Source organism: Rhipicephalus microplus, chromosome 3 (assembly GCF_043290135.1).
Source record: "Rhipicephalus microplus isolate Deutch F79 chromosome 3, USDA_Rmic, whole genome shotgun sequence".
Classification (NCBI taxonomy): domain Eukaryota; kingdom Metazoa; phylum Arthropoda; class Arachnida; order Ixodida; family Ixodidae; genus Rhipicephalus; species Rhipicephalus microplus.
In genome coordinates, this window is record NC_134702.1 from 13,747,263 (window position 1) to 13,773,678 (window position 26,416).

The window sequence follows — 26,416 nt, forward strand, 5'->3', positions numbered from 1 at the left end:
CGGATGGCAGGGATATATATTTAAGTCTTTAGCTTGTCCTGACCTCACGGTTTCCGTTACGACTGTCTGTATATAGCAATAACTGTAAGACTATACGTGAAATATGCCAGAGGCCCATGCATCGTGCGACGTCAGTTCATGTTAAAGAACCCTAGGCGGCAAAAATTACCCTCAGCTACAACATCTCCCATAGATTAGGACGTTAAAACTTCGCAAACCAACCATAAAACGATATCTGTATCACGGCTGCCCGCCAGAGATTGCCTCCGATTGAGTATCTCGAGCTTACATTACACTACGATTCAAGCGAGCACGCGCCATGAGGAAGAACATATAAAACTCTAGAACGTGACGAACTCTATTCAACGACAGATCTTTGCACATGCGCTAGATTTCAAAAGGCATGACTCACGCAATCGACCCTTCATGAGCACATAGACAGCTCCGTCGTACGCAGATATATTTCCGAGCTGAGATAGCTCGAGCTCATAGGTTCGAAAAGAACTTGCGTACTTCTGAGACAGCATCAGAATAAAAATTCACATGACTAGATCTCCTCTCATGAGGCTTACATCGACGGTGCATTATTTTTATCGCTTCTCGTTTTTTAGCAAGCTTCGCAACAGCGCATTCCTAATCTATATGATTTTCATTTTTTTATGATAACATCGATAACATACCTCGCTAGTATGACTCGGCTTTATTGCGAGTCTCTCCAGCTTCAATAAAAAAAAAGAAAGAAAGAAAGCAGGAGAGACAGATACAGACGTCGAAGTGCGCGTATTCATCTTTTTTTCTGTCACGTAACACGATAAACCGATGGAAAAATGGGGCAACTCAGGAACAGCTTGTCATAGAGTGTGCCTAGAATTGCTATACGATCCTTTTATAAGTGAAGCGCGCGTTTCCAAACAACCTTCCCAACACGATACCAGCGGTTTGCACCTGCTGCAGTCGCATACGCACCCAACAAATATCACTCGAGCCACCTGCACACTATAGTATAGCGAAGATATGCCCCCAGCCACACCGAGTGCCACGCACAAAAGGCTTCCGCATCCCTTCTCTGTTTCGCAGCTTTAAAAAAAAAAAAAAAAACATTTTCTTCCGGCACGTGGATCGCGAAACACCGCGAACTTCCTACATGCCTAAATGCGACGCATGGGCACGAAGGGTGGTCCACAGGGCGCGATTAACTTTTTAAGCCACGCAAGTAATTATCTAACGGCACAGGCAAGAACGTCTTCGAGTAAAACGACTTGACACACGCGCGTGAATACGTTAAAAAAATTAATAACGGACGCAAGGGAAACACGAGTCCTACGCGAAAACAAAAGGGCGGATCTGCCCGTGCGAGCAAACGCAACCACGGGGCGCGCCAAATAATGCACACTCGCAGGACCCCCACGAAAAAGCGTGATTTTTTGCGAATTTCATACCTCGTTTGGAAGAAACATGCGCACGGACACGCGCATCAGTTAATAGGCGATAGCCGGAACGCACATTGTGGGAGAGGCGTTTAGGAAGAAACAAAGAGGAAACAAAGGAAGGGAAACGTTCGAGTGAGAAAAAAAAATTAACTAAAGAAAAAAAAATCGTTCGCAAGTGCAGCAAACACGGTGGACACGTTTGGGCGTGAGTGAGCTTTCGCAGTCGTGAGAATTTGCCTAAGGTGCGCAAGCACGAGAGAGTGCTAGTGCACGTGATTATGCGTGCGCGCGTGCCACGTCACAAAAAGCGTGGTCGCACGCACCGAGGCAAGACGAAAGGAGGGTCGAGCAAACAGTCGAACTAACGAACAGAGAGAGAGAGAGAGAGAGAGAGAGAGAGAGAGAGAGAGAGAGAGAGAGAGAGAGAGCGCAACAGCAGCCTCGAGACGAGGAGACGCCTAAAGACAAGACAACACTCGAGCAGATGTTTCGCGCGCTGTTTGCTATATCCCGAAATGTCGGCAAAACTGAAACACCGGGAGCTGCGATCACTTGGGGACCTGTGTAGGCACAAAATTGAGAGCGAAGGGTTAAAATAAGCAAAAGGAGGGGTCTGGTATCAGGAGCCGCCTTGAGCAGAGGCAAAAGAAAGGGAGCAAACGGTGGTCGTACTCCGCCATCACACGAAAAATTAAAATTGCAAAAAAAAAAGAAGCGAAGGCGGGAATCGGCAAAAGAAAGCGAGTACTGAGAACAGTGGGGAAGAGAGAGAGAGAGACTTAACAACGCGTCGCTGTAGCATCGCTGTGCGGAAAAGTGACCCCGACAAGTGATGAGGGGTCGCAGATGGAATTACGCGGAACCTACTATACACACGGGCGTATCTCAAAGAGGAACGACTGCTATCCGATCAAATCGCTTCTTTTTTTTTTTTTAGGTGGTAAAAAGCGAGGGGAGGAGGGAGTCGTTTTTCTTCCGTTTTCGTCGCCGGAAGGGTCTGCATCCCGCTACCATGCCGTCCTAATGAGTATAGTAGGCAATGCGCCTCGTATACTACATCTTCCTTCGCATGAAGCGATGGTTCTTTATTTGTTTCTTGTTATATTCCACACTTTTTCAAGCTCGCACGGAATCTTTGTGCGGGGCACTTTGTATACCTGTCTAGGCCGAGCCAGTGGGGAGAACAGACACTCGCTCCCTCGAGGCGAGTCAGCCCGCCGGGAACGGAGATATCTTGTACCGCTGGAAATTAATATTGAATGCGAAGCTTCTCTTGCCCCCTGTGTCTCGCCGAGATAGGCCCAACATCACTCGCTGCGTTCTTTTTTTATTTTTTAGCACAGCGCGAAAATTAATAACGTGGCCTACGCATCGTGCCACTTGCCTTGCTTTTTCCCGCTCTTTGGCTCCGTAGTGCAATTTGCTGCTGACGTCTAGTTAAGGGGGAGGGGGAGAGGGGGCGCCACCTTTCGCCGCCTACACCAACCCTTGGAAGGCGTGCGCACGCGCAACCATTTGCGTCGGCCTCTGCTATTCGGCACAGCACGCTCAACTTTTTAATGAGTTTCGACGGGACGCGACAGCGGCGGTATGACAACAGTACAAGTACGCCCGAGCCAGAAGACCAAGAAGAAGAAGAAGAAGAAGAAAAAAGCGTGTGAGTAAGAAGACCGAAGTGGAAGCCGCGCAGCACGGTGGAAAATCGCGCGATCAACAAGCGAAAGATGCGAAAAAGGAGGGACGCTATTTCTTGCACCGTCCTATATAGGAGGGTGTAGACCATCGCGTCAGCCCTCATTGCATCGCTTTACACATTATTTAGGGGCGAAGGTCCTTATGGCGTGGCTTGTGCGTCCCTCGTGGTACGTAACCACCAGTGGCACATACGCGAAATAGCGGTCCTTACGATTTTGACCTCCAAGGTGGTTCCGGTGAGTGAGTGAGTGAAACAACTTTATTCGGTCCACAATAGACGCGAGTAAACTCAGCGTCACCTGGCTAGGCCCACTCGGGGACCATCAGGTTAAACCTGACGGCCCTCGCGCGGGCCCTCTGGACGGCCAGGATTTGAGAGGTCTGGTCCTGGGCCTTAATGAGTCGCTTCATTTCCTCTTGGGTGAAAAGGGGACCGGCAGAGGCGCAGCCCCACAGTACATGTTCGAAGTCCGCATAACCACCACACAGGGGGCAGTCCGGGCTTGGAAACCGTTCAGGGTACATTGTGTGCAGTGCCGCAGGGCTCGGGTAAGTGTTTGTTTGTAGCAGTCTGAGAGTAACAGTCCGGTGAGAGATTTCTTCTGTGCGTTGTTGAACAATAAAAGATAGTGCTCAATGCACATGTTAATGGCTGCTAAGGGGGAATGAGAGACAGGAGCATTCGGCCTTTAGGTAACGCGCACGATGCGATCCCCATTAGCAGCTATTGGCATGTACGTTGAGCACGATCTGACAAGAAAGGGTTGCTACGTTATACTCGCTGGGTGTAACCTCCTTGGTTTTAGAAAGGTTTAGCGAGCGTTGGGCCGCATAGCCATAAATACAGTGAACTAGTATATGTATACCATGAACTCGAAGTGGTTAAAGGTGGGAAGTAAACCCGAAGCGCAAGCCGTAAAAAAGTGTGCATGTGCCACCTCCCGTTTAGTCCTTGAAATGTCCGCTGGATGGCGGTGCTTCTATATGGAGAATATATGATGAAAAGATGCGAGATGGTGGTACTTGGAGTGTTCAATAGATGGACGAACGGACACACAGACAGATGCATGGATGGACGCATGAACGGACGCAGGCGCGGATGCATGGTCGAACGCAGGGACGGACGCACGAACAGACGCACGCACGGACGGGTGGATGGACGCATGGACGGTTACACAGACGTACGCAGGAACGGACGGAAGCAAGAACGAATGGACGGACGAATGCTTCGCCCCACTCCCCATCATTCACTCCGTGGATATGCTGCCATTTTTTTTTCTTTTTCACTTTTGGACAATATATCAGAGCGAGGGGAACTAACAGTAAGAAACAACCGCTCTTTGAACATAGAGACAACATCCAATTCAAGCGTGCTTCAAGCAGCGAAGACAGCAACCAGGGGCTGCACGTGCAGAGAGACAGAAAGAGAGAGTGCGAGAACACTCTCGGTGCCGAGTGAAAGCTAAGCCATGCACAGAAAGGACTTTGATCAAACACACACGCGCGCGCTCCCGTGATCACGCCATAAGCGTGCTCGCGACTGTGCTCGCCGGAGAAACCAGAGACTGAGGATGCCTTCGCTGCATCATTAGCACACGCGCGCCGTCATGTGTTCGTTCAACTGGCTTGCTCACCAAACAAGGATTCCCCAAACTCCCGTAGATTAACACTAAATTAACTAACATATACGCAAGTAAGTGAAGGGGCATCAAGTGAGTGTCTTCTCTTGAGGGGAGCGCTGTTTACGACGAGCCTGTATAACGTGGGTATACAGGACTGCGTCGTTTCTTATTTCCTAAACCCCGTAAAAGAAAGCCCCGGTATAAAGTAGGTACTTGGTGTATATATACGGGCCTGCTATGAGAAGACCGCCACTCGTTCGGACGTGTTCGGTTCGTTTCACCACGTGTTCGGAACATTGGCGAGTATGGCACGGCACTCGAAGGGAGATAAGTTTTAGAGTACTCCGGATAAAACCGCACCGTTTGCTGCTGAGTGGTTCACTCGTTGTTACACGGCGCTATCAAAGCTCCCCCTTCTGGGCTTGTTCGTTGTTTGCCGGGACGACGTTCATTTTCGGAAGACGCTACAACGGCCTTTACTGTGCGCGTGTTGAGGGCGACTATAGCGCGAGTCGTCGAGGTTGGACGGTGGTCAGCGCTCGTCCACGATTGAGAGCTGGCGGCGAGACGGCGCATCGCCTTTATTACAAAGCGGTACTTGGGGAAGAAATAACACGCGGACGTATCAGTAAAAAAAAAAAAAAAAAAACTCGTCGCGAAACAATTTCCACGCGATGTTTCACAGGCAGTAGCTGGAGCAAATGATTTTTCGATTGCGGCCGCGGGAGGGCGTCGTGAAGACGCGGTCTGCCTAATGAGGCGCTGCGGTTGTGATGAGACCGCAGCTCGTCGCTGCGGGCCGAACGACGCGTTGAGATGAGTGGCCGTGTAGATATAAACACTCTTTCGGATCACTACGGCACGGGTTTTTATTGGCCGCGAGAAGTTGCCGCAGTTAGCTACCGCAAAATAGAGATCCAGACGGCGTTCTCGCAGTAAAAATGGCGCGTAATCGTCAACTATATAGACTGTACGCGATGCAATATTTCGCGGTGATGGCGCAAGCAATACGACTTTTTTTATTATATTGTACCGGCCATTGCAGCGTAGTAGTGACGACGCGGCACGTGTATAAAACGAAGCACATGCTTTAAGCGTTTACTGCAAAGGATACTTTCGGCTTTATTGCCGGTGAGCATCAGTTAATTTTAGCAATCATACATACAGCACAGGCACAGACAACGGTATAATGTAGAAAGTTCATTACTGTGTTTGTTGAATTTTTCACGGTGCCAGAACACGGGCGCGCTGTAGTTTGAGTATACATTCATGCACATATATTTTGACGCACTTCAAGCACCGACTGAATCTTCACCAAAAGTATACCTAATTTACTTTAGCTATATTTCGGGCTCGTGAGGAAACATAAACGAAACAAGAAAGAACGAAGCATATTAAGTTAATTGATCGAGTAAGCAATGTCCACACATACAAAAAACGAAAAAAAAAGCGCGTACGATTTTCCAGTGACACTGCTCAGCTAATGCATTCGTTTGCGCTACCACAGTGACATACATGCGAGGATGTTGTTTTTTGTTTTTCAGAACTGAGATTTTGGTATTAAACAGATGTCTTGAAGATACGGCTACTAAAGCTTCTGCTTTAAAGATACATAATTTAGTACATTCATTCTCAAAACTGATTGAACTATTGTTAACGATTGCTAAACTATTAATAAGAGATCGCTCACGGTCAAATGCCTCTTTTACTATTTCTAGCTCCAGATTACACAGACATTAGATAAGTGAACTTAATTATCAAACTTCAGAAACACCGAATTTCAATAGTGCGCGCAGAAAATACTTGAATGTCTGCGTTAGCTTGGGCCTTCGTTGCTAAGGGCCCTCCATATACGTTGAACAGAAAACTTGCACGGGCAGAACTAACCGTATTAAGATTATCGTACTCAATTAAAGGTGAGCTTAGACACGACGGCTAAATCACAACAGTTCATCGCGAACAGCCTCGTGTCGCAAGCAGTGAGAACTGACGCCATGCAGAGTATACTTGCTGCTACGCGTTTTTAAGATACCGTTAATCGCACAGCTTACATTGAGGCACGCAGGCGCAAAAGCTCGGAGTACTGACAATAAAAAAGTGAAAAAGTCAAAGAAAAAAAGTAATAGTATGAACACTTTTACCCTGATACTGGTTTCTTCGTGTTATAAAAATGATCTCAAGTGCCTATAGTATATTTTTTTGAAGGCATCAAAAAGTGCGACTCGGTTGATTGCCCCCTCTCATAATTTTTTTTCAAAACGCATTACCGACTGGCACTTAACGAAGGAACTAGATTCATCGGCATGGAAAATCTCCGCTATTAAGATTCAGACACGTCGAACGCATTAGTGTCAGCAATAGGGCGAAAAAACGCAAAAGACAGCACGTATTCTCATACCGCCCCTCAGAGTGTTCCACGTGGAGCTGAAATTTCGAAATCATGGTTTATCGTACATGTTCGTAAACACGACCAAATGTTTCAATGTGTATTTGAAAAACTATAGTGTGTGATAAATTAAAAAACACCCAAGAAAAAAGATATCCTAAACGATGAACGTCGAGTAGCAGGCATTCGTTCATTGTGTGATCGCGCATGTGCGTCAAAAATTACATAAATAGAGCGGCATGGTAAGAAGAAATGCAAAGAAAATCATCTGAAACATGGGTGACAGCCAAAATCTTCGAAAAGAAGCCGGCAGCCTACACGGGTCTTCGTTAACGTCAGATGCATGGGTCGAAACCTCTGGGTAACATTATTAGAAATGCTGTCGCGACCGCTGAATGATGTTTTGCAGTCCACCCACGCTGCAGTAATTCACAGTTTCCACAGTATGAGAACAGAAATATGTTCGGCACAAGTTGATGAAATCACTGCTCCGTTGACATTTCAATAAGCTCCCGTCCTTCTTTAAAAATGCTCTTGGACACATGAGTCGATGCTCCAAGCATATCTCATTGACGACGCGTCAGAAACGTATTTGCAGTACGTATGCTTCACTATTTCATATTTAACTTTGATTTGAACAGAAAGCGTAAAAAGATTATGAGTAACGGCATTAGCTTTCAAAACATTTTCTCGGAGATGGAGGAGTTGCAGTGGAAGAAACCGAACCAAGCACGGATAAATATATGAACCGTAACAAATCGGTTGCCGCTACTTGTTACCGGTACCACAGCCTTCTATATTTTTCTTGCCTGCCGGATGAGCACGAAACGCCCGTCATCTATAGCAGCGCCACCTACGTAGGGTTAAGGGTCTCTGTACTTAGCCTTAATTGAGATCAGCAACTTTGGCACTCGCTAATTTCAGAGGCTATGCCTTGTATTGAAGGGGTTGCCTGTTGAATGAGCGCAAAACGCCCGTCATCTATGGCGGAGTTACTTACGTAAGGTTAATTATAGTTAGTTATAATTACGTTTACGCCCTCTAAAACTTTTTAAAGTTATTTTTGTTGCATATAAGCTCCAAACATGTAAAGACTTATTTGAAGACAACCCTACTTAAGTGGCGCCACCAGCGCAGTTCCTACGACGGCCACTTCCCAAGTGACCGCCGATAAACCGGCAGGCAAGGAAAATCTAGGAGGCTGTGCCGGTACTTAACTGCCCGACTGATACCCGAAACCTTAAGCGCCCAACTTGAAGTGAGAACGACCAATAGAGAGACAACGGGCGCTTACAAAGCGAGGCTCGAACGAAGTTGACTTCGTGTTTCTCCAGTCAGAGATGAATAAACTCAGCACCGACGCGCCACTTCATCGCGGGTCCTCAGTGAGTGTCGGGCGACCAAAAAGTGACACAAGCGCGCCGGCAACGCAACTCCGAGAAGCCTCGAAGGTCGACACGGCACACGATACGAGGTCCTCTTGCCAAGACATAGTTCGAAGATCGCGCCAGAAAAGAGCGCCCGAAGGTGGCGCGCGTGCTTTCTCGATGGAGATGTCGTTATACGAGAGGAGATGGATTATTTTTACCGCACCCCATTCTAGAGCGCGCGACGTGCCGCCAGCGCTGAGTATAGGCGTTCGAGCACTCTTCGTGTATTTCTCGATGAGCGAAGTTTCGAGGGATCCTCCCCGGTGGTACGGTAGTTACCGTGCTCGGCTGCTGGCCCGTAAGGTCGCGGGTACGATTCCCGCCGCTGCGGTCGCATTTAGAAGGAGACGAAACGCTATAGAGGTCCGTGTACTTGTTCGACGTCTGCGCATGTTGAAGAACACCCGTTGGTCGAAGTTCACTGATGCGACGATTTGCATTCGCCGCAAACAACTCGAAGGCAAAAGCCATTCGGCGTTGCCATCTACAGCGAAGAGCATCTCTGCGCAGGTGGCTTTGCCGCGTATCTCAGAAGCGTAGCAGAGCTGCGCACTGTCGTACAGTCTGGACTTCGAAGGGAGGGTTTTAAAAGCGAACGCACATTTGAAGACGAAGCGTTCCGTACGTGTAGGTGTCGTTGCTTCTTTCTACCATGTACCCTGTTTTCTGCGCAATCCTTCCTTTTCGAACGTCCCTGTCCTTCCTTTCCTCCTCCATCCTTTTTCGGAACAATGAACCAACTAGCCCCAAAACGTAGCTTCTAAACGCGTGCTATGATAGAATGTCTTACAGACCGAGGTAAGGGTAGGAACATTGAAGGCGAAGGTGGTTGTATGCGAGAGCTTTGCGTGCGACTCGTGTCTGAGACGTGTAGATGTCCTCAAAATAGGCGATCCTTCGTTAATCTTTTCTTTCCATTTTTTTCCTCTCGAAAAAAAAACACACACACATTATATAACGTGCGGTGACATCAAGACATAATGGGACGTTTCTACAACATAACGAACTTTCGGGCAATCATGAAAGCTGCAACTGCTGTTCAATCCCATATCGCAACATCCCCGACGGTATCGCACTGCATATACAAAACGTAATTTCATCGGTGCAGTGCAAGGCGACAGGAAGCTCGCATCATCGTCTGGCGCCCATGAGCTCAGCACCCTCGCCAGCCAATGACGCACAGGCGCGGGAATTAGCGGGTAGGCTTGACATTTAAGCTGAGGGCGAAGCGGAAAGGGAGAAGGACCGTTATAGACAGCGCGCCCGTCGCCGGAGAAGTAGAGGATCCCTCCAACGGTCGCGCCTCTCTCGCTTTCAAATGTTCCGCGGACGCGAAGGCTTCTAAAATCGAACAGTCACGCGTGCTGTAAAAAGGAACATCAATACGCAATGGCTTATCCATCCTTTCGACGTCCAACAAACTTCGGGTAACGTGCCGGAGAGCGGAATGCCCTTCCTTCAGATATTGCCCTGATCACCGACGTTGCCTAGATTTTATTCACCAACCCATTGTGAGATGTCCAATCATGGACATTAATAAATGACTAAACGTGTCTGTGGTGCTCTAATTTTTTGACTGCAGCTGATAACACTGAAACCACAACAGTTAAAGACTCGTCAGTGCAGATTCAGCATCCAGTTCAAACGAACAAAGAACGCGATACTTCGCAATATCTGTGCGAACAATAATTCCAACCCAGCAATGAGCTTCTCTTGGAGCGCTCGCTTTATCAATAGGAAGTTACTTTAACTTTCTTTGCTTCGCGAGGAACAGTCAAAATGTACGCGTGCCGATCTGGAAGCGTAAACACTGATCCTAAATAAAATTATGATTAAAATGAGTCAAATAATATATGAAGACTTGTCAGGCATGACCAAATATTCTACCAGTATGCGGGTATTCAAGTATTAGTTAATTAAGTTTCGACGCTCAAAACGCGTAACAATGCGGTAGCTGTATTGCGCACCGCACACGGGAGCTTTCTACGCGTCACAAGTTCGTCGACGGTCGTGAAAAAAAAAAAAAAACGTTGCCGAGAATGTCACTTCGAAAGCGAGTCATCATTTCATGAAAGGACAAGCCCTTACGTTTAAGCGTTATACTTCGCACCGTGTTCCGTTATAATATTTCTCAAAATATTTTTAAGTAACTACCACCTGCGAATGACTGTAGCTCATAGGTGGTTGGGGGCAGTTAGAAAACCATCGAGGGAGAGAGTGGTATAAAAAGTAACACACAAGCGGGCGCGCGGGTCCAGTGGGCTGGATTACGCGCAAACGCTCTGTTCGGTATTGGAGCTGGTTAAGCGGTGTACGACTTTTAGGTCTATATCGGGTAGAAAGGCAAAGGCTTGAAACAAACGGGCCGACTGCCATGCGCAATGAATAAATATATATAGAGAGATGAAGCGACAGCTGCAATGAATTCGAGCGTAAAAGGGATAACAAAAAGACGGGACAGAAAAGAAAACAACTGCAAAGTAAAGCTGGCGGCGGCACTAAGAGAACTAACGCACGGCGTTCGCGAAGGCCCGTGCGGTGGCAGAGAGGGAATGAAATTGACGCAGCTGCAAATTCGAGCTCGAAATATATAGACGCGTACACTTGTTCCCGATCGCCCATAACAGACGAACGTGGGCAATGAAGCGTGCGCAGGTGGCACGTAGCCAAATGGCGTGCACGCTGGAACAGTTTGGAGAGGATCGGGTTGTGAGCGTCACAACGAGAAGTCGGCACTGAGGAATCGGAACTCCCGAATCCTTCCCTCAAGTGACGAGCGAGAAGGATGTTCGAAGCGTGACAAACGAGATGATAACTGGCGTTGTGTTCTCTGGCTCTTCTTTTCTCTAGTATACTACGTGCTCACGCAATTTGTGTTCTTCCACAATGAATTCATATCGACAAGCTAAACATTCAGCCTTTCTTTGCACAAACATGACACAATGGCAACAATGAAATCACCTTGCGGTTGCGAAGACTGTGACCGCTAGTTGACACCGAGGCCTGGGAGTTAAGCACTTAAGCATCTAAGAAACAAACGTAGGGAGCCGCCATGCCTGCTCTATCATTCACAAAGATTAAAAATAAAAAAACAAACAAAGAAACAAACGCGATCAAAGCGTCAGATAAAAAAAACAGGCTCTTGATCACCGCAGTTGGATTGTCATTTTGTACACAGAGAATTTAAGCCGTATTCACTCAGATTATCTTTTTGAGAAACCTTAACAGAACTGTAGCATATGACAAGGCTGCGTATTAATATTTTTAGTGTTTTTTTTTTGTTGGTTGAACTGACGAGACGCTCTGTTGACATAGCTTACGGTCTGATTACAAAGCACATGCATGACATTGCTGATGCATCTCATGATCTTTCTTACAGCGATAATGTTGACAGCGGGCTGCAAACATTACACTCAATGAGAGGAAAAAAACAAGAAAAAACAGAAGAAATATTTCGGATATCACGGGTATGTCATCCGCGCTACTAAATTATGACGAAGAGGCGCAACTGGCTGCGTCTGACAACGTTTTGCGGGGGTCGTTGCAAAAACCAGTACAACACCCGTCCTAAACAGACAGGACGGGGACAGTTTTGGCCAAGTAAATGGAGAGTTGGGTTATACGGCTACAAGTACTCCGATCCAGCCACCTACCGGTGCTGCAGTCAACAAGGCCAAGGAGAGATGCACGCACAAAACACCAGCTTTGTGAAACATAGATGCTCAGCACATACTTGACGAACTGTCAGTGCAAGGGTAACGTATTCAAATTATTTGAACAAGGTCGAACAGCCAAATTTGAGTTCGCGTCCCTACTAAGCGCGCGAGCATGATATCGATTGAAAAGTAAACATTTTGGCAACATTGCCTGCATGGTCAAGTTCTACTACTGACGGAAGTTTGTGACATCTCCAAGAAAAATTCTTGTAAACGTTCAAGAGCCGGCGTTTTGGAGGGTTAACTCCGAAACGCCGGGATATTGTTGTCGGTCTACTTCACGCCAGTTTCGTCGGGAAGCAGACCATAAGTGCGATTCCAGTCAGTGGTTTAGTGCACTCGGTCACTTCACAGCTTCGCTTTCCTTGGACTTAGATTGTCATTTCGTTTCAATCAGTTCTGTACCGACGAAGGTCCTTGCTGCGCTTGGAGGATGACATTCTTGGTACGACACCAAATTTAACTGCCCAAAAGCTCTAAAAAGTGAACGAATAACTATCGCCGCCCACTCTTCTGGATTTGTGCAGAAGAGTCTTTCAAGAACATCATCTCTACAATTCTTATAGCAGCTGTTATAAATATAGTGACGAGGACAGCAAAAAAAAAAAAGCAAGGCAGCTTCACCCTCGTGCTGTGAAGTGTGCGGAGCTGAGCAGCCGTCCTTGTTTCTCTTCGGTTTTCAGTTTGTTTCCCCTCCGCTCTTTGCTTATTTTCTTTACCAGTTTCTGCGCGCTTCTTATATCTTTTATTTATTTATATTTTTCTGACAATGTTTTTTTTCATTTTCTCCCTTTCTCGCTCACTTCCTCTTCCATTTTTACACGTGGTTCATGTTGCCGTGTTTCCCAGGCCACAGTAGTAATGTCCGCACTTTATATCACCACAAGACGTTTGAAGAAGAAGAAGCAGGTATTTCGTTGGCGCGAGCACGCGATCAATTTGCTAGAACTGGTAATGTCATGTGCAGTTTTCACTGCGTTACGCTTAGCGACGATGACACCATACGACAACCAGGCCCCATAAAGTGTCGCGCTCCTAAAAGAGAGATCGATAGAGAAAGGGGGGTGCGGTCCTTCAGTCGAGTCTCGAGGAGCGTTATGGCAGGAAAATATATTTCTTTTTCGTTTTTTAAGCACATACTGTCAGGAACGAAAGCGTGAAAACGCTGTAAGGCTTTCTTTTTTCATTTAATTTCTCGCATTTGCCAGGCGCATCGACCTATAAATCTTCTTATTCGAGGAATCACCCTACTTGTTTACCGTCTTCGAGCGTCAGTTCCGTACAAGTGAGTTCATAGTTCGACACGGCCGTTCGATGGATTCATTTCTTCGAATTCTTCATTGTTTTCGCATCGCCGCGTGAGCCTCCAATCGGTCGGACACACGCCAACAGCAAGTTAAATATATACTGAAAACAAAAAAAAGCAATCGCACGGTGGTACGCATTGTTTCAGTTCCACTAAAAAAATCGGCTTGGTTGTGAAAGCCGCAGCGTGTCATTGTATCGTCTCTGAATCGACGCTCAAACAGCGAACACGAATCACGACGAAAAAAAAACAAAAAAACCGGCCGAACAATACACGGCTCGGGTTGCACAGCCGGTGGCGGCGTTCAATTGCGCGCCCTCTGTGGACAGCTGTACTGACGGCGTGGCGCATCTTTGAGGCTGCGAGCCCTTAAAAAGTGTTGAAGAAGAACAACCGCTGCTGCAACACACACTCACACACGCACTCACACACACACACACACACACACACACACATGTTTTATGTGTGTGTAGGTTCATGTTGACGCCGCTGACCTAAATCTTGTTTTACGCACAGTCAAACGGTGATCTATTTACGGAGCGCAGCCCCCCGCAATCCAGCGGCCTCATGATACATTGTTTAACTCGCATCTAGTCATATACTGCTAAAGAGCTCAGCAGGATCCCACGTGGTGGCGGAATGACATGATGTGTGTCCATGTGCTTCGAGTTGTTGACAAATCCGCCCTCGCGCCGCCGATCACTATCCTGGTTCGACTAACTCGTAGAGTGACAGCCCCGAAAAAGCGTTGGTTTGGCAGAAGGACTGAAAGCTGGGCCAGTTGGCGATAATACTTGAACATATCTCAACACAGCGCACGACTGCGCGGACACAAGAGAAGAAGAGACGGCGCTGCGGTTTGTCTCTTCTTCTCTTGCGTCCGCATATTTAGTAGTGCGTTGTGTTAAGATATGTTCAAGCGTTGGTTTGGGTTTGATTCTCGGACCCAAGACGAATGTTTCGTTAGCTATGACACTTTGCATTACGAGAAATCCATAACGATTTCACAGTGATTTTGTGCCAGGAACGGGTGGTTGACAGGCATCTCCGAATGGCATATGATATGGGAGAGACAGAGTTTCATCTACGCGTCATCACACTCTTCACGCCTATGGCTGATAGCATTTCTAAAGCACAACGACCCGAACGCCTTACGACTGGCAGGAATCGGTCCGACATAATGTGATCCACATGCAATCACTTACCGAATCTATGTACCACATTACATGCACGCACGGAAAGAGAGCGGCTCTGACGGATGCAGGGACAGTGCCTACGCGTGCGATCAATCTGGTTTCGCTTTCTGCTGCCAAGCCGATGACCCAATAGCGCAGTAAGGTGCACCATTCTCCCGTACGAAAGCCAAACAGTCATTCAGAAAGTAATGACCATCCGAATGACTCTTAGACTGTTAGCGGGCCACACGCCCATACTGCGGGCCACGCCACACGATGGTTCGATGTTCGTTTGCTGATTCGTCAAACGCGTTAGGCGGCCACTCAACATCACGTTCTCCGACCGCGATGCGAGCGAGATTAGCGACGGCGCTGGAGCTTGCTCGGCGACTGCTCTAACCACGTATTATAACACGCGGAATATATATATGGTCGCCATCAGCGATGCATCGACAGCGAGCGGTGACTCAATGGGCCTAACGAGGCAGCCGAAGGGACGCCGCATTATCGAGCGCAGATGCCAACCCTTGCGTCACTACAGTGCATGCCACAGGGCCTGCGCCGCCTGAAACGTGATTGCCTCTGTAATTATTGCATCGTGCGTGTACGTCCCACGCCAGGGAAACCGATCTCTCGCCCTTCTCTCCTCCCAGCGTCACCTCGTCTATGAGAGCTTGGGCATGCAGGACAATCAACAACGCGCTGAACGAGAAGAGTACATATACCCTGGAAATAAAGAAAAACAATAATCCGAGAGTGCGGGCATCGATCTGGCGGGCCGAATCATCACGCGTGCAGTTGCCACGTCAACCCCTTCGCGTAGTCACCCCCTCCCCAATACCAGGAGGCCTCCCCGATCGGTTGGTTTTGCTTTGCGACGCCGCTTCGTTCCCCCCCCCCCCCCCCCACTTTTTTTTGGCCATCCCATTTCCCTTCACTCCTTCTTCGGGTTCATAACTTTCGCCGCCACGGCGGCTGACGCGGGAGGTGTGATTCTGTTCTCCCGCCGTCACTTCACTTCTCTCCCCCTTTTCCCTATTTTAATTCCTCTAATTCCTCGCCTCGCATCGGGATCGAGTCTCGTTTATTTATTCCCCAAAGCGCGGGAGGAAAGGGTTGTCGCTGATGGGATTCCGACCGGTCTGCTTGCCCCGAAAGCCGAAGGCGTCTTTTTTTTTTCTTTTTTAACTCCCAAAAAGGGTTGGCCATCCCCATCGACCCCGTCTCTATTCCACTGCGGCGAGCGCGCCCGGCCGGCATAATAGCCCCGGGAGCTGGCACCACCGATCGGGACAAAGGCGTCCGATCAGCCAGCGCGCCAAACCCTGGTTCGAACCATGCCTGGCTCGCATCTCACTTCATCCGAAGTCTCCCTTTTTACCCTACGCTCGTTTTCATCCCTACGCACTCCCTTCCTTCCCCTGCCCGGCTGATGGCGTTTATTTATTTCCGAAGTCCCCTGCCCAATCCCTTCCGTTCGCCTCACCCCGTTGCTGCCAACCATTTCTACCAGGTCCGCTCCCCTTTTTTGTTTCTCTTTCTTTTAAACCCCTCGATTCTCATCATCTTTGATTTTAGGGATGTTTGCTTAGAGACGGTTCCGTGCGGCGGCCCTGTAATGTGGCCCTCCCCCGAAATTGAAGCCTCTTCCCATTTCTAATGCCGATCACTTTCCTTTCTATCTCTCTCTCTTTCATGAGCGTTCTTTCTCCTCCCCCGCCAAACAAAGGCCAGGACAGGCGGCTTAGTCATCACAGCCATTCCCAAAGACCGCGTTCGAAGGCCCGATGACTCCCGACAGGCGCTGACGCCGCCACCGATGGCGTACGGCGCGCACACGAGGGCGACCATCCAATAGAGAGAAAGGAGAAAAAAGCCTATAGTAATAATGAAATATACGATGAGCGCCCCCCCCCCTCCCTCGGCACCCGTTCGGTTCCTGGTTTTCATGCACGCACTCCAGTATCGACGGCCGAGCTAAGAATAATATACGTGCAGTGTGACATTGTGCTGCGATTCATGACAATACCGGTGCGGTCAGTATACAGGCACTGCATATAATAGCACGCTTCCGCCACCGATTGCTTGTTGCAGTGACCATACTAAACAACTGGTTATTTATAAAAGAGCGTTTATCTTCGCAACGGCACACTCTCTGAACGCATGTTTGTTTTTATCCGAATAAATCAAAGCAGAATTGACGCAATGACAATAGTAGTGTTCTTGGATACGGTTGAGAGAGCATTCTCATTGGTACAAAAAAAAATTCTGGAATCTGACTCGAAGCCAATTTGATTTTGAACCACTTTGTAGTTGAGGGAATCCGGGTTCCTTTTGACTGTCTGGGGATTCTTCGACGTTCACTTTAATCTAAGCATGCAGATATTCTTGTGTTTCGCCTCTAAAGAACTGCGCCCGCCGTGGTCGGGAGTCGAACCCGTACCCTCGTCCTTTACGCAACATTATAGCCGCTAAGGCCCATCGATGGTTTCCTCACGCGGAAAGTTCGGAAAACCAACTACTCACGACTCTGTCGCATATCAACATATCAACAGTAAGCATATCAACATATTTAAAATATCAACATATATCAAATATCAACATACTTCAGTACTAATGTCCTCCCCATAATAGCCATAAGAAACGCGATAAAGTGCCGTAATTTTCCTTGCGATGGAATGGCTTTTGCTTCAGAACATTTAAAGCAGATGGTATCGCGGTTTGTTGGACTGATGTATGCATCTAGTATCACACACAGGTGCAAAGGCGAGAAAATGAGATGCACAGTTAATTTTCCATTTGACTGTTTCAAGCACGGAGCCTCATCGCTAAAGGGAAATCTGGCGCTAGCGTCTATGGGACATGAAACGCATGGCGCTTCAGCCAGCATGGGAATGATACGCAGTACGCGGATTAGTCTAAACTTCGTTCTTCCGGCTTCGTTTGGCTTGCAGACGCTTTGTCGCAAGACGAAGTTCAGCAAATGTTCAGCAGTCTCACTTCATCATCGGGCAAATTTTAGCTTCATCAAATACAACATCCGCTCACGAGTTTCCCAGCGAGTGATTCTTAAATCAGAAATAAAAGCCAGAGTAAAAAAACGCCCAAAAAACGCAAGTACGTTCAAAACCGCAAGCAGGAAGGCAAAGAAAATCCCTGTACCACCAATCGTTCCCGTGGTGGAGGAATGATCAAAGCGTCACAGCTTCCTCCAGTAAGAGAGAGAGAGAGAGAGAAAATAAAAAGAAGAGACAGGGAGGTTAACCTAGAACTGGTTTGCTACCCTGTACAGAGGTGGGGAAAGAGGGTCGGAAAGAGAATAGAGATAAAGAGATACAAAATAAATTAGAAAAAAATTACTTGCTCCAGTAAATATTTCACAAAACCCTATGGGTTCAAGCACGCACACACGTCGTAGTTCCGCTCCTTGCATTTCATTCGCGGCGAGCATGAAAAATGTGTCCGGTGGTGTCCTTACCTGATTTACACGTTCCAAGTCGGTCATGAGCATTTCCATTTCATCGGACCGGCTGCGAGAGAGGGAGAGAAAAGGTGGCGACAAAGGACGTTAGAACGCACTCTGTACAGCATGGGTTCGGGCATAGCAGGAATGACATGCCACAGTTAAGCCATGTGCAGCACGCGGTATAGTGGGCAGCTGCGAATTAATTCCGACCAATTGATTGCATTTTACTTGGACTTAAATTAAACGAAAAGGGGGTACTCTTAACATTCTGCATCTCCCCTTCAATAACCTAATACTTATGCGACTACAGCGGGAATTCAAACCAGTGACTTCGCTTCCAACAGCATAGAGCCGTAGGCGCGCCAAATAGCACAACAACGAAAATTCACTGAAAAGTTATTGATGTTTATCAATCTATTTTAGCGGTGCACTTGAACCACCTTCACCTGAACAGAACCAGCAGTGAAGGCACCGCGCCTATAACCGGCTTTTGAGGTGAAGTAACGGGAAAAAAATAATAACTGGTTTACTATAAAATTCTGAAGAATGAACAGAAAAAAAAGAATAATACATACAAAAAACATAGCGTATTCATACAGCCTTCACCTTTCGTACATGCTGTTCGCAGCGTAAGATTGGCACTCGTCAATACTGCGATCGTTTGTGCAGCTTTGTACCGTAGCAGCGTCCACGTACTAAGTGACATTTAACACTAGAATTGGGTTATGTCCGAGAGAGAGAGAAAGAGAGAGATCGTGAAGTTAATTTGTGAAAAAAGTGAGGTCGGAACACTGGCCAATGTTGCGTTTCGCGAGCCGTTCTTTTGCCGCGGCCGCCAGAACGGAAGAAAGGCTGCCGCCTCATTTTGTGGAGATACGGAGCAGCGCGAAGACGCCCTGCTGTTTCCATGTACTGGGCGATGCGTGGCTGGAATTACTAGACGGAACATCGCTGTCCTTGGGGTTTACGCAGAGATGCGACACGTGGCGTATTCGTGTCTTAATAGAAGTGTGGCAGTTTGGGCTATAGTTGGTATGACATGACGATAGTTACAGCGCCAGAACAGAACGACGACAACGAGACAAGAAGGACACGAGCGCTAACTTCCAACTCTTTCAACAAGTTGGAAGTTAGCACTCGTGTCCTTCTTGTCTCTTTGTCGTCGTTCTGTTCTCGCGCTATAACTATCGTATTCGAGCTCCAATAAAAGCCACAATGCCGAGCTTCCGCCGATTACGGACGTCGGACCACAACGCTGTGCGTCTCTGACTGATGAGCCGGCGACGCTCAAATCGGTACCAGATGTCCAGGTATGGCCCCTCGGAGTCGCCCAGACCGCGACCGCCGTTCCACAAAGCATGGCTGGTCGGCCCGAGCGGCGAGATGACAGACTCGTTCCATCCCACTCGCTGGAAGCAAGATTCGCCAGAGGAGGTGGCATCGCCGGGACACGTGTTTGGTTTGTGTATGTGCGTTTGTTGGGGGCGGTGCCGGCATAGTGACCCTCCTGTGTGTTGTGGTACCTTTTATTGGACAGGAATCTGTCCAATAAAAGGTACCATAGATCCCTAGATCGGTGCCGGCAAAGTGACCCTCGTGTGTGCTGTGGTACCTTTTATTGGACAGGGATCTGTCCAATAAAAGGTACCCCAGATCCCCAGATCCCTAGATCGGGGATTTCCTTGATCTAGGGATCTGGGGAAAATGAAACTGTTTAAAATCACCCTCGCGGGCAGCTGTGCTTGTTCACGGTGCTTGTCCTTTGGAGAGCCTTGCAATGCAGATCTTAGAGCTTCGGGCCAGAGAGCTCGTGCCATGTAAATAATGTAAATAAACCCTCTCTACTAAGTTCAACCTCCTCCTGCCTCGGCATCCTGTTCTCGAATCTCCGGTGACTGCGAACCCCGGTCGCAAAACCAAACGAAATCGAAGCCATTGTCGGTGGTTCAAGCTTGCGCATTAGAGGGAGCGTTTCTGCCTAGCAAAAGTATTAAAGGTAAGTCACGCGCAGCTATGTGTCAGTACGATCCAAAAAAAAAAAACAACAACAGAAAGAAACAAACAATGACGAACGCCCGAATACCGCCGTAGTGGCCATTATTCAACGCTGATAAATATGGCAGATGCCCACGGCGCGCGTCAATCTCGCGGTTTCGCTTGCGCGACACGTCGGTGCACGTATCGGAGCGCGCAGTCGGCAAATGCGCGTTCATCTATTCGTCGTTGCATGCACGTACGGGCACTTTGACGGCAACGCGGACGTTAAAACAAGCTGCGCGAGAATATTAGGTCGCGACGAGGAATTAACCAAGCCTGACGCGAAGCTAGTTCATCTCAAGGACGTACGACACCGCAAACAGTTCGATCATGGCGGCCGCCAGGCCGCCCTCCCGTATACGACACACGCGCTGTCAGAGCGCACTCGAAACAGGATATCGGAAAATAAATTATCCCGCGCATCTGCAGATACGTCACGGATGGGGAGGGACACGGTATAGGTGCATCTGTAAGCGTTCCATTTTACTTTTAAAAATGCCTCTATTTTCCAATCGCCCGTTACAGCGGCGCAATCAAGTCCCTCCACATTTTCAGAAATGGCTCCATCCATCTATAACGGCGCAGTTGTCTGTGCGGGTCGTGCCAGGCGTGATATTTTAAGCGAACGGGCCTGATGAGACTGGTGGTGTATACGACTAACTTGCGAGTCAAAGGTTCGACTCTTCAAGCGACGCTATACTTGTTGATGAGGGCTGTATACTCTGCCTCGTCGTATGTCCTATAAATAAAGAATCTGTGCAAGGTGTCAAACGGAGTGACGAATGGCAGTTCACATGCTTTCGCTTAAGCGGAGTTTTCGGCTTCTCGCACGCATGCAAACATGTTACACCCTTCCAGAGCGACTGGACGGGCTAACAGGCGACAAACTGAGAAGGGAATTGGACTTGTCCTCTAAAGTCTTGCATCGCTGTACATGGATTGCGTAGATTGAAGGCTCATTCCTCATTTCTCTCTAATTTTTCGATCAAGAACGGCGAGAGAGAGAGGGGGGGGGGAGTAGAATATAGCAACAGCAACGGTAGAAAAGTTAGCGTCGGCTGTAATGTGGTGGTGTAAGGGCAACGAACAAAGACAGTTTTGTCATCATGCGCTCACGCTCAGCCTATAGCATTTGACTTAAGCCAGTGGCCTTTGATTGAAGTAGCAGTGATCTCATAGCCTGCTTGCTTCAATGACTTGCCGCAGCCAGGAACCAAGAAGCTAACATTTCGAAAGACGAAGGGTCTATCTAGGGCAGAAAAAAAAACAACTGCCCCTTCATCCTTTGTCTTCATTACATTAGTGTCATACAGTCACTTTTGATAGCGATCGAGCCCGATCTTGATCGAATTTCACGATCGTGATTGGCTATTTTACGCAGCGTGCATGATGGAAATCAATCGCTGTTGAGAAATTCGATCCTGTGCACCTCGATAGTAATCTACGCAGCACACAGTGTGACGTCGGTATTACATAGATGTCCGGAAAGCCAAGGGCGTGTACCCTTGTGATAAGCACGCCCCGACGACTAATCCATGAACCAAAGAATTAAGCTGAATTTCTATATTTCAATATTTAATTAGATTTCAGCGACGCAAAATAAACGCTCACATATTCTAGTCGACCGTCCTACGCGAAACTTAAACTCGAGTACTCAAGACCAACTACTTCAACTAGCTGGCCCACATGAGAGGACAACCGGGCAACGAAGAGCCGGTAGGCAGGGTTGCTAATATTGGCGCGCGTCATGCGACTATTAATCGCCTACATGGTTGTCCGTGTTTAAGGTGAGTACCTCATTAGTATTCAAAAATTGACAGCAGTTGACAAGATTAGGTTGAGAAGACTGCTCTTTCGTTTATTGGCACAATAGTTGAGCGTCATACGACATTATCCTCGTGAAATATAGACTTCTGTAGTCGTACCCGCAAGAATATTAACGACTCGTTCCCCTTCAAGTTAGTCAACCCTGTGCAAGGATACTCGGTCTCGGGAACCACTACATGCGGTCATTCGAATGGACATGAAGCACCGATAAGATAGAATAAAAATAGAAACAAGACATGTATTCACAAACACGTCTTACGCAAAACACTTGCGTAAAACACTTGCGTAAGAAAATATTTCAGCCAATCAGGATGTGGGACATCTATAGCACTAGCAAAGCGGGCTAACCGATGAGAACGCGCGCTTACAAAATAAGTTTTGCGAATTCGGCCCCTGTTCATTTGACAATGTTACGAATTGGGCTTGTTTAAAGCTCGTTAGCAACCAATCAAGCGGACCTGGTACTCTAACGAGCGTTTAGCAAAAAATAAGCAAGGCGTACTTGCCCGGAGCATAACGTAAGGCCTGCTCCCATAACACACTGCTCCTCTCCTAAATTTATTGGCACCCACCCGTTTGTCGTCGGCTTCTCCCCGTTGCACAACCATAGCCCCACTCGGTGGCCGGTGCGATCGGCTGAGGAGAGCCCGATGCGACGAGTCAGGCCCGGTGAGCCAACACGGCGAGAATCGAACAACGCGCTCTTGCGTCGGCACCGTTCGGAGCCTATCGAAGCCTTGGCGCGCGTGTCAGTATTATTACACCCTCCTCCTCGCCCCAGCAGGTTGCAGCCGAATGGAAGGGAGCCAGGATCATTCGCTCGCGGGATGTAGGTATAGCGCGGTCGCCACCCGATTTGTTACCTCGAGGGAAAAAAACAAAAAAAACTACAGAACATAACACTAACGAACACACAAACGTCAGATGGAAAGCACGAGCCGGCTGCCACAGAGCCAACGTGCAACCCTTTTCTGTCTTTTTTTCCCTCCTCCGAGCCTGCGATCGAGAGGAAGGAGAGATGGATGGACGAATATACGCGACAACTGCGATAGATAATAGCGCGCCGCTGCCTGTTTGATCCATTTATCTGGTTTTGTTCTTCGTGCCTCGCTTTTTACACTCTATAGAGAACCCTTTCCCCCCGCGATATATAGCTGTCGGTCGGAGCTTCGCTTTTTTAAATCTCTCTACTCGCTACAGCTTCCGGCTCGCCACGCTTCTCTCCGTTAACCTATTATATGGTCAGAAATATGAATCGTATCTGTTTTTATTTTTAATATTTTGCGTGCTTCTTTTCCCTTACATTCGCTTTTCCTTTTCCACGGTTTTCGGTTTCTCCATTTTCCGCGTCTGCTGCTCGCCCACGGCAGCTGGCGTTGTATAGCGGCCCTGCTCCCCTAGCGCTCTGTCCTCTTGTGTCGGTCTGCTCGGCCGTTTCTTCTTCCCCGTAATGCGCTATACCAGTTCAAGTACTTCCGCACCGGTTGTCGTGGCAGTGACATCATTGACAGCGCGGCGCAAGGACGTCTGAGCAGATTTTGGCAGCACGACAAACACTGCGTCTGGGCACCACTCCTCCACTAGTACCCGTTTGAGTTTACCCATACCATTTATTCTCTCACGCCGTTTACCGTTAATGAGCCGGCCTCTTTTATGAGACATCGCGTTTATCGAAACAGGCGGTTTACTCATCCACCAACAGCGATACGGACGCTCGAAGCGAACCCATCATGCCGTCACTGTCGTCTTGCTGTCCCGCTATCGAATGCACATGCAGTGTTCGCTCGCGGAGATTTAGAAGGTTCCCAGACACACTGAGTTGCGTTTGCTTGCATGCGTAAGCATCACGAAAGCTCTCAACGGCTCGGCTCTATAGCGGTGTTTCGCCCGCAACTGGTAGCTGGCTCACGTACGCTGCATATATTCTCGCTGTCGTTTCTCCCATGATGATTTTGTGTATGCACTGGTTCCAGCAGACGCAGCAATAAACGACAAGGTGACTTGCTGCTGAATAACGCCGACGGCTTCAGATGAATATTATTCTGTGCACTAGTACGAGAGGCGTAAGCCACTCCTCCTCTTCGTTTCTGCGTCGTCAGGCGTCTGGTATATGACTGTCAAGGCGTTGTTGTTTGCGTCACGTATAGGAGTGATGCCTCGCGCGGGACGTCCCGAAAACACCTTCGTTAGAACACTTACACATGCGTTACACCTTGTTAGGACCGGCGCCAGGTCTGACAATGGATCGGCGTTCCTTTTGATGTTCCTTTTGAGTCGCCAAACGGGTTGGCGGCCTGTGTCCGCCATGTATTGTTCCCACCTGGCCGGAGGGTGCGGCGTCCTGCCGCCGCGGCGCCGTGAGCAGTTCGGGAGACCACCGGTGCAGCTTCTTCTTTGGAAGATGACGGCGGCGGCGGCGGCCGGGAATCGTCCCGCTAATTGAACGAGTCGTTCGGCACCCTTTGAAGCTTGTTTACGGCGGCCCTTTCGATGGATGCAGTCATCAACTCCAGACCCCTCGCCCAGCGACACACCTTGACGGGGGGGGAGCCGCGTTCGTGCCACATGGCCGTGCGGTGACCACGCTTCAGTTTTGAACGTTCGCGTGGACCGTGCGTGCTCGTCACCCTCGCGGGTAATGTGTGGTCCGTGATTGGACGGTGCCATCTGTACGCGGTCCCCGATCTAGGGATCTGGGGAGGACAGACCCTTTATAATGAGCCCCCACGGCTCATTCGGTGTGCTTTTTCGAGTGGAGAGCTCGCCATGTACGAAGAACGCCACTATATATCTAAACTTTCTTATTGACCTCTCTCTAATGTAAATAAACGTCTGTTCTCTGTTTTCCCATATAAGCATTGCTTCTCGCTATAAGGGACGAGTCCGATGGGAGCCAGCTACCAACGACGAGACCCACAGGACCCAGACCACAACAACTGGATGGCAGCGGTGGGATCGAGCTCATCGACCAGGAGGCAATGCTGAGACCTGCTGTCTGGAGGACCTAGAGTCGGACAAAACTGCTTCGTGGCATCTCTGACAACACGGGAAGGAACGCGTCCGAATTCATGACTGCATAGGGTGAGTGCACTGCTTTTCTTTGCTGAGATATCACCAGGCTTTGCGTAGGATTGTAAACAAAGCAGTGATTTGGTAACGGTTGACGGAAGTATTGATAGTACGTCAAAGTTGTTTAGTTAAAAGAGTTAGCAGCACCAAGGACCGCCATGAATTTGAAGGGACTAAAAAAGCCAGAGTTGTTAGAGTTGGCCCGAGAGCTGGGCCAGGTAATTGCCGAGACGAAAAGAAAGCAGGAGATCATTGACGCCATCGAGAAGATCGGGGCAGATGACGATGAGCTGAGCGAATGCTTGGAGGCTATTACGCAAAGGAAAGAGGAGCAGAGGCTCCGTGAGGAAAAAGAGGAGCAGAGGCTCCGGGAGGAAAAAGAGGAACAGAGACGTCGTGAGGAGAAAGAGGAAAGAGAACGTATCGATCGTATGGAAATGAAACGCCTAGAAATTGAACTAGCAAAGGCTCAATCAATGAACGGAGCTAGCGCAGTGGCACGAGAAAGAGAGCGCCGAATGACAGATTTGATGCCATCCTACGCGGTAGGAGGGGACATGGGTCTTTTTCTGGTGCACTTTGAGCGCACGTGCGAGAGGGAAAATTTTGCTAAAAACACGTGGCCCCAGCGCTTGCTTACGCTGCTGCCGTGTGAAGTAGCTGACATTATAGCCCGTATGGGTAAAGAAGACGCAGACGACTATGACAGAGTCAAAGCGAGTCTGCTCAAAAAGTACAGACTGTCAGCGGAGGCGTTCAGGCGAAAATTTCGTGAGATCGAGAAAGCCAAAGACGAGTCATACCCAGAGTTTGCGTACACCTTAAAGGTAAATCTGGAGGAATGGCTTAGAGAGGAGGGTGCGCTTGGCGACGCGGAAAAGACTCTGCAGTGTTTTGCGTTGGAACAATTCTTTCGGCGTCTACCTGAAAACATTAGGTACTGGGTTCAGGATAGACAAGGAGTAGATACTATCACGAGAGCGGCAGAGCTCGCAGAGGAGTACGTAAATCGCCGTGCCCTCGAAGGCAAGGATGTCCCTAGGAGGGAGATTAGTAAATATCGGGCCGACAAGCCTCCGCGATGGACAAAGTCGGGTAGGTATATGCCGAAGGAGGGTTTAGACTCCAAAGGAAGCGGTGATGAGAAAAACAAGAGAAAGGAAGAAGCACCCGAGAAAAGGGCGGAAGGGCAACAGAAAAAGGCGTTCGAGGCCAAGAAGCCGATAGTTTGCTATAACTGCCAACAGACGGGGCATA

General features: G+C 48.5%; 1 protein-coding gene across 3 annotated transcripts in view; it reads right to left on the bottom strand.

The window, feature by feature from the left end:
* ct (homeobox protein, cut) overlaps positions 1–26,416 on the bottom strand; it is a 699,473-nt gene that overhangs the window by 40,074 nt on the left and 632,983 nt on the right. For all 3 annotated transcript variants that reach the window (XM_075888929.1, XM_075888930.1, XM_075888931.1), the window contains one exon: positions 18,239–18,290. In XM_075888929.1, coding sequence (XP_075745044.1) covers positions 18,239–18,290 — 52 coding nt within the window. The remainder of the gene's footprint in view (positions 1–18,238; positions 18,291–26,416) is intronic.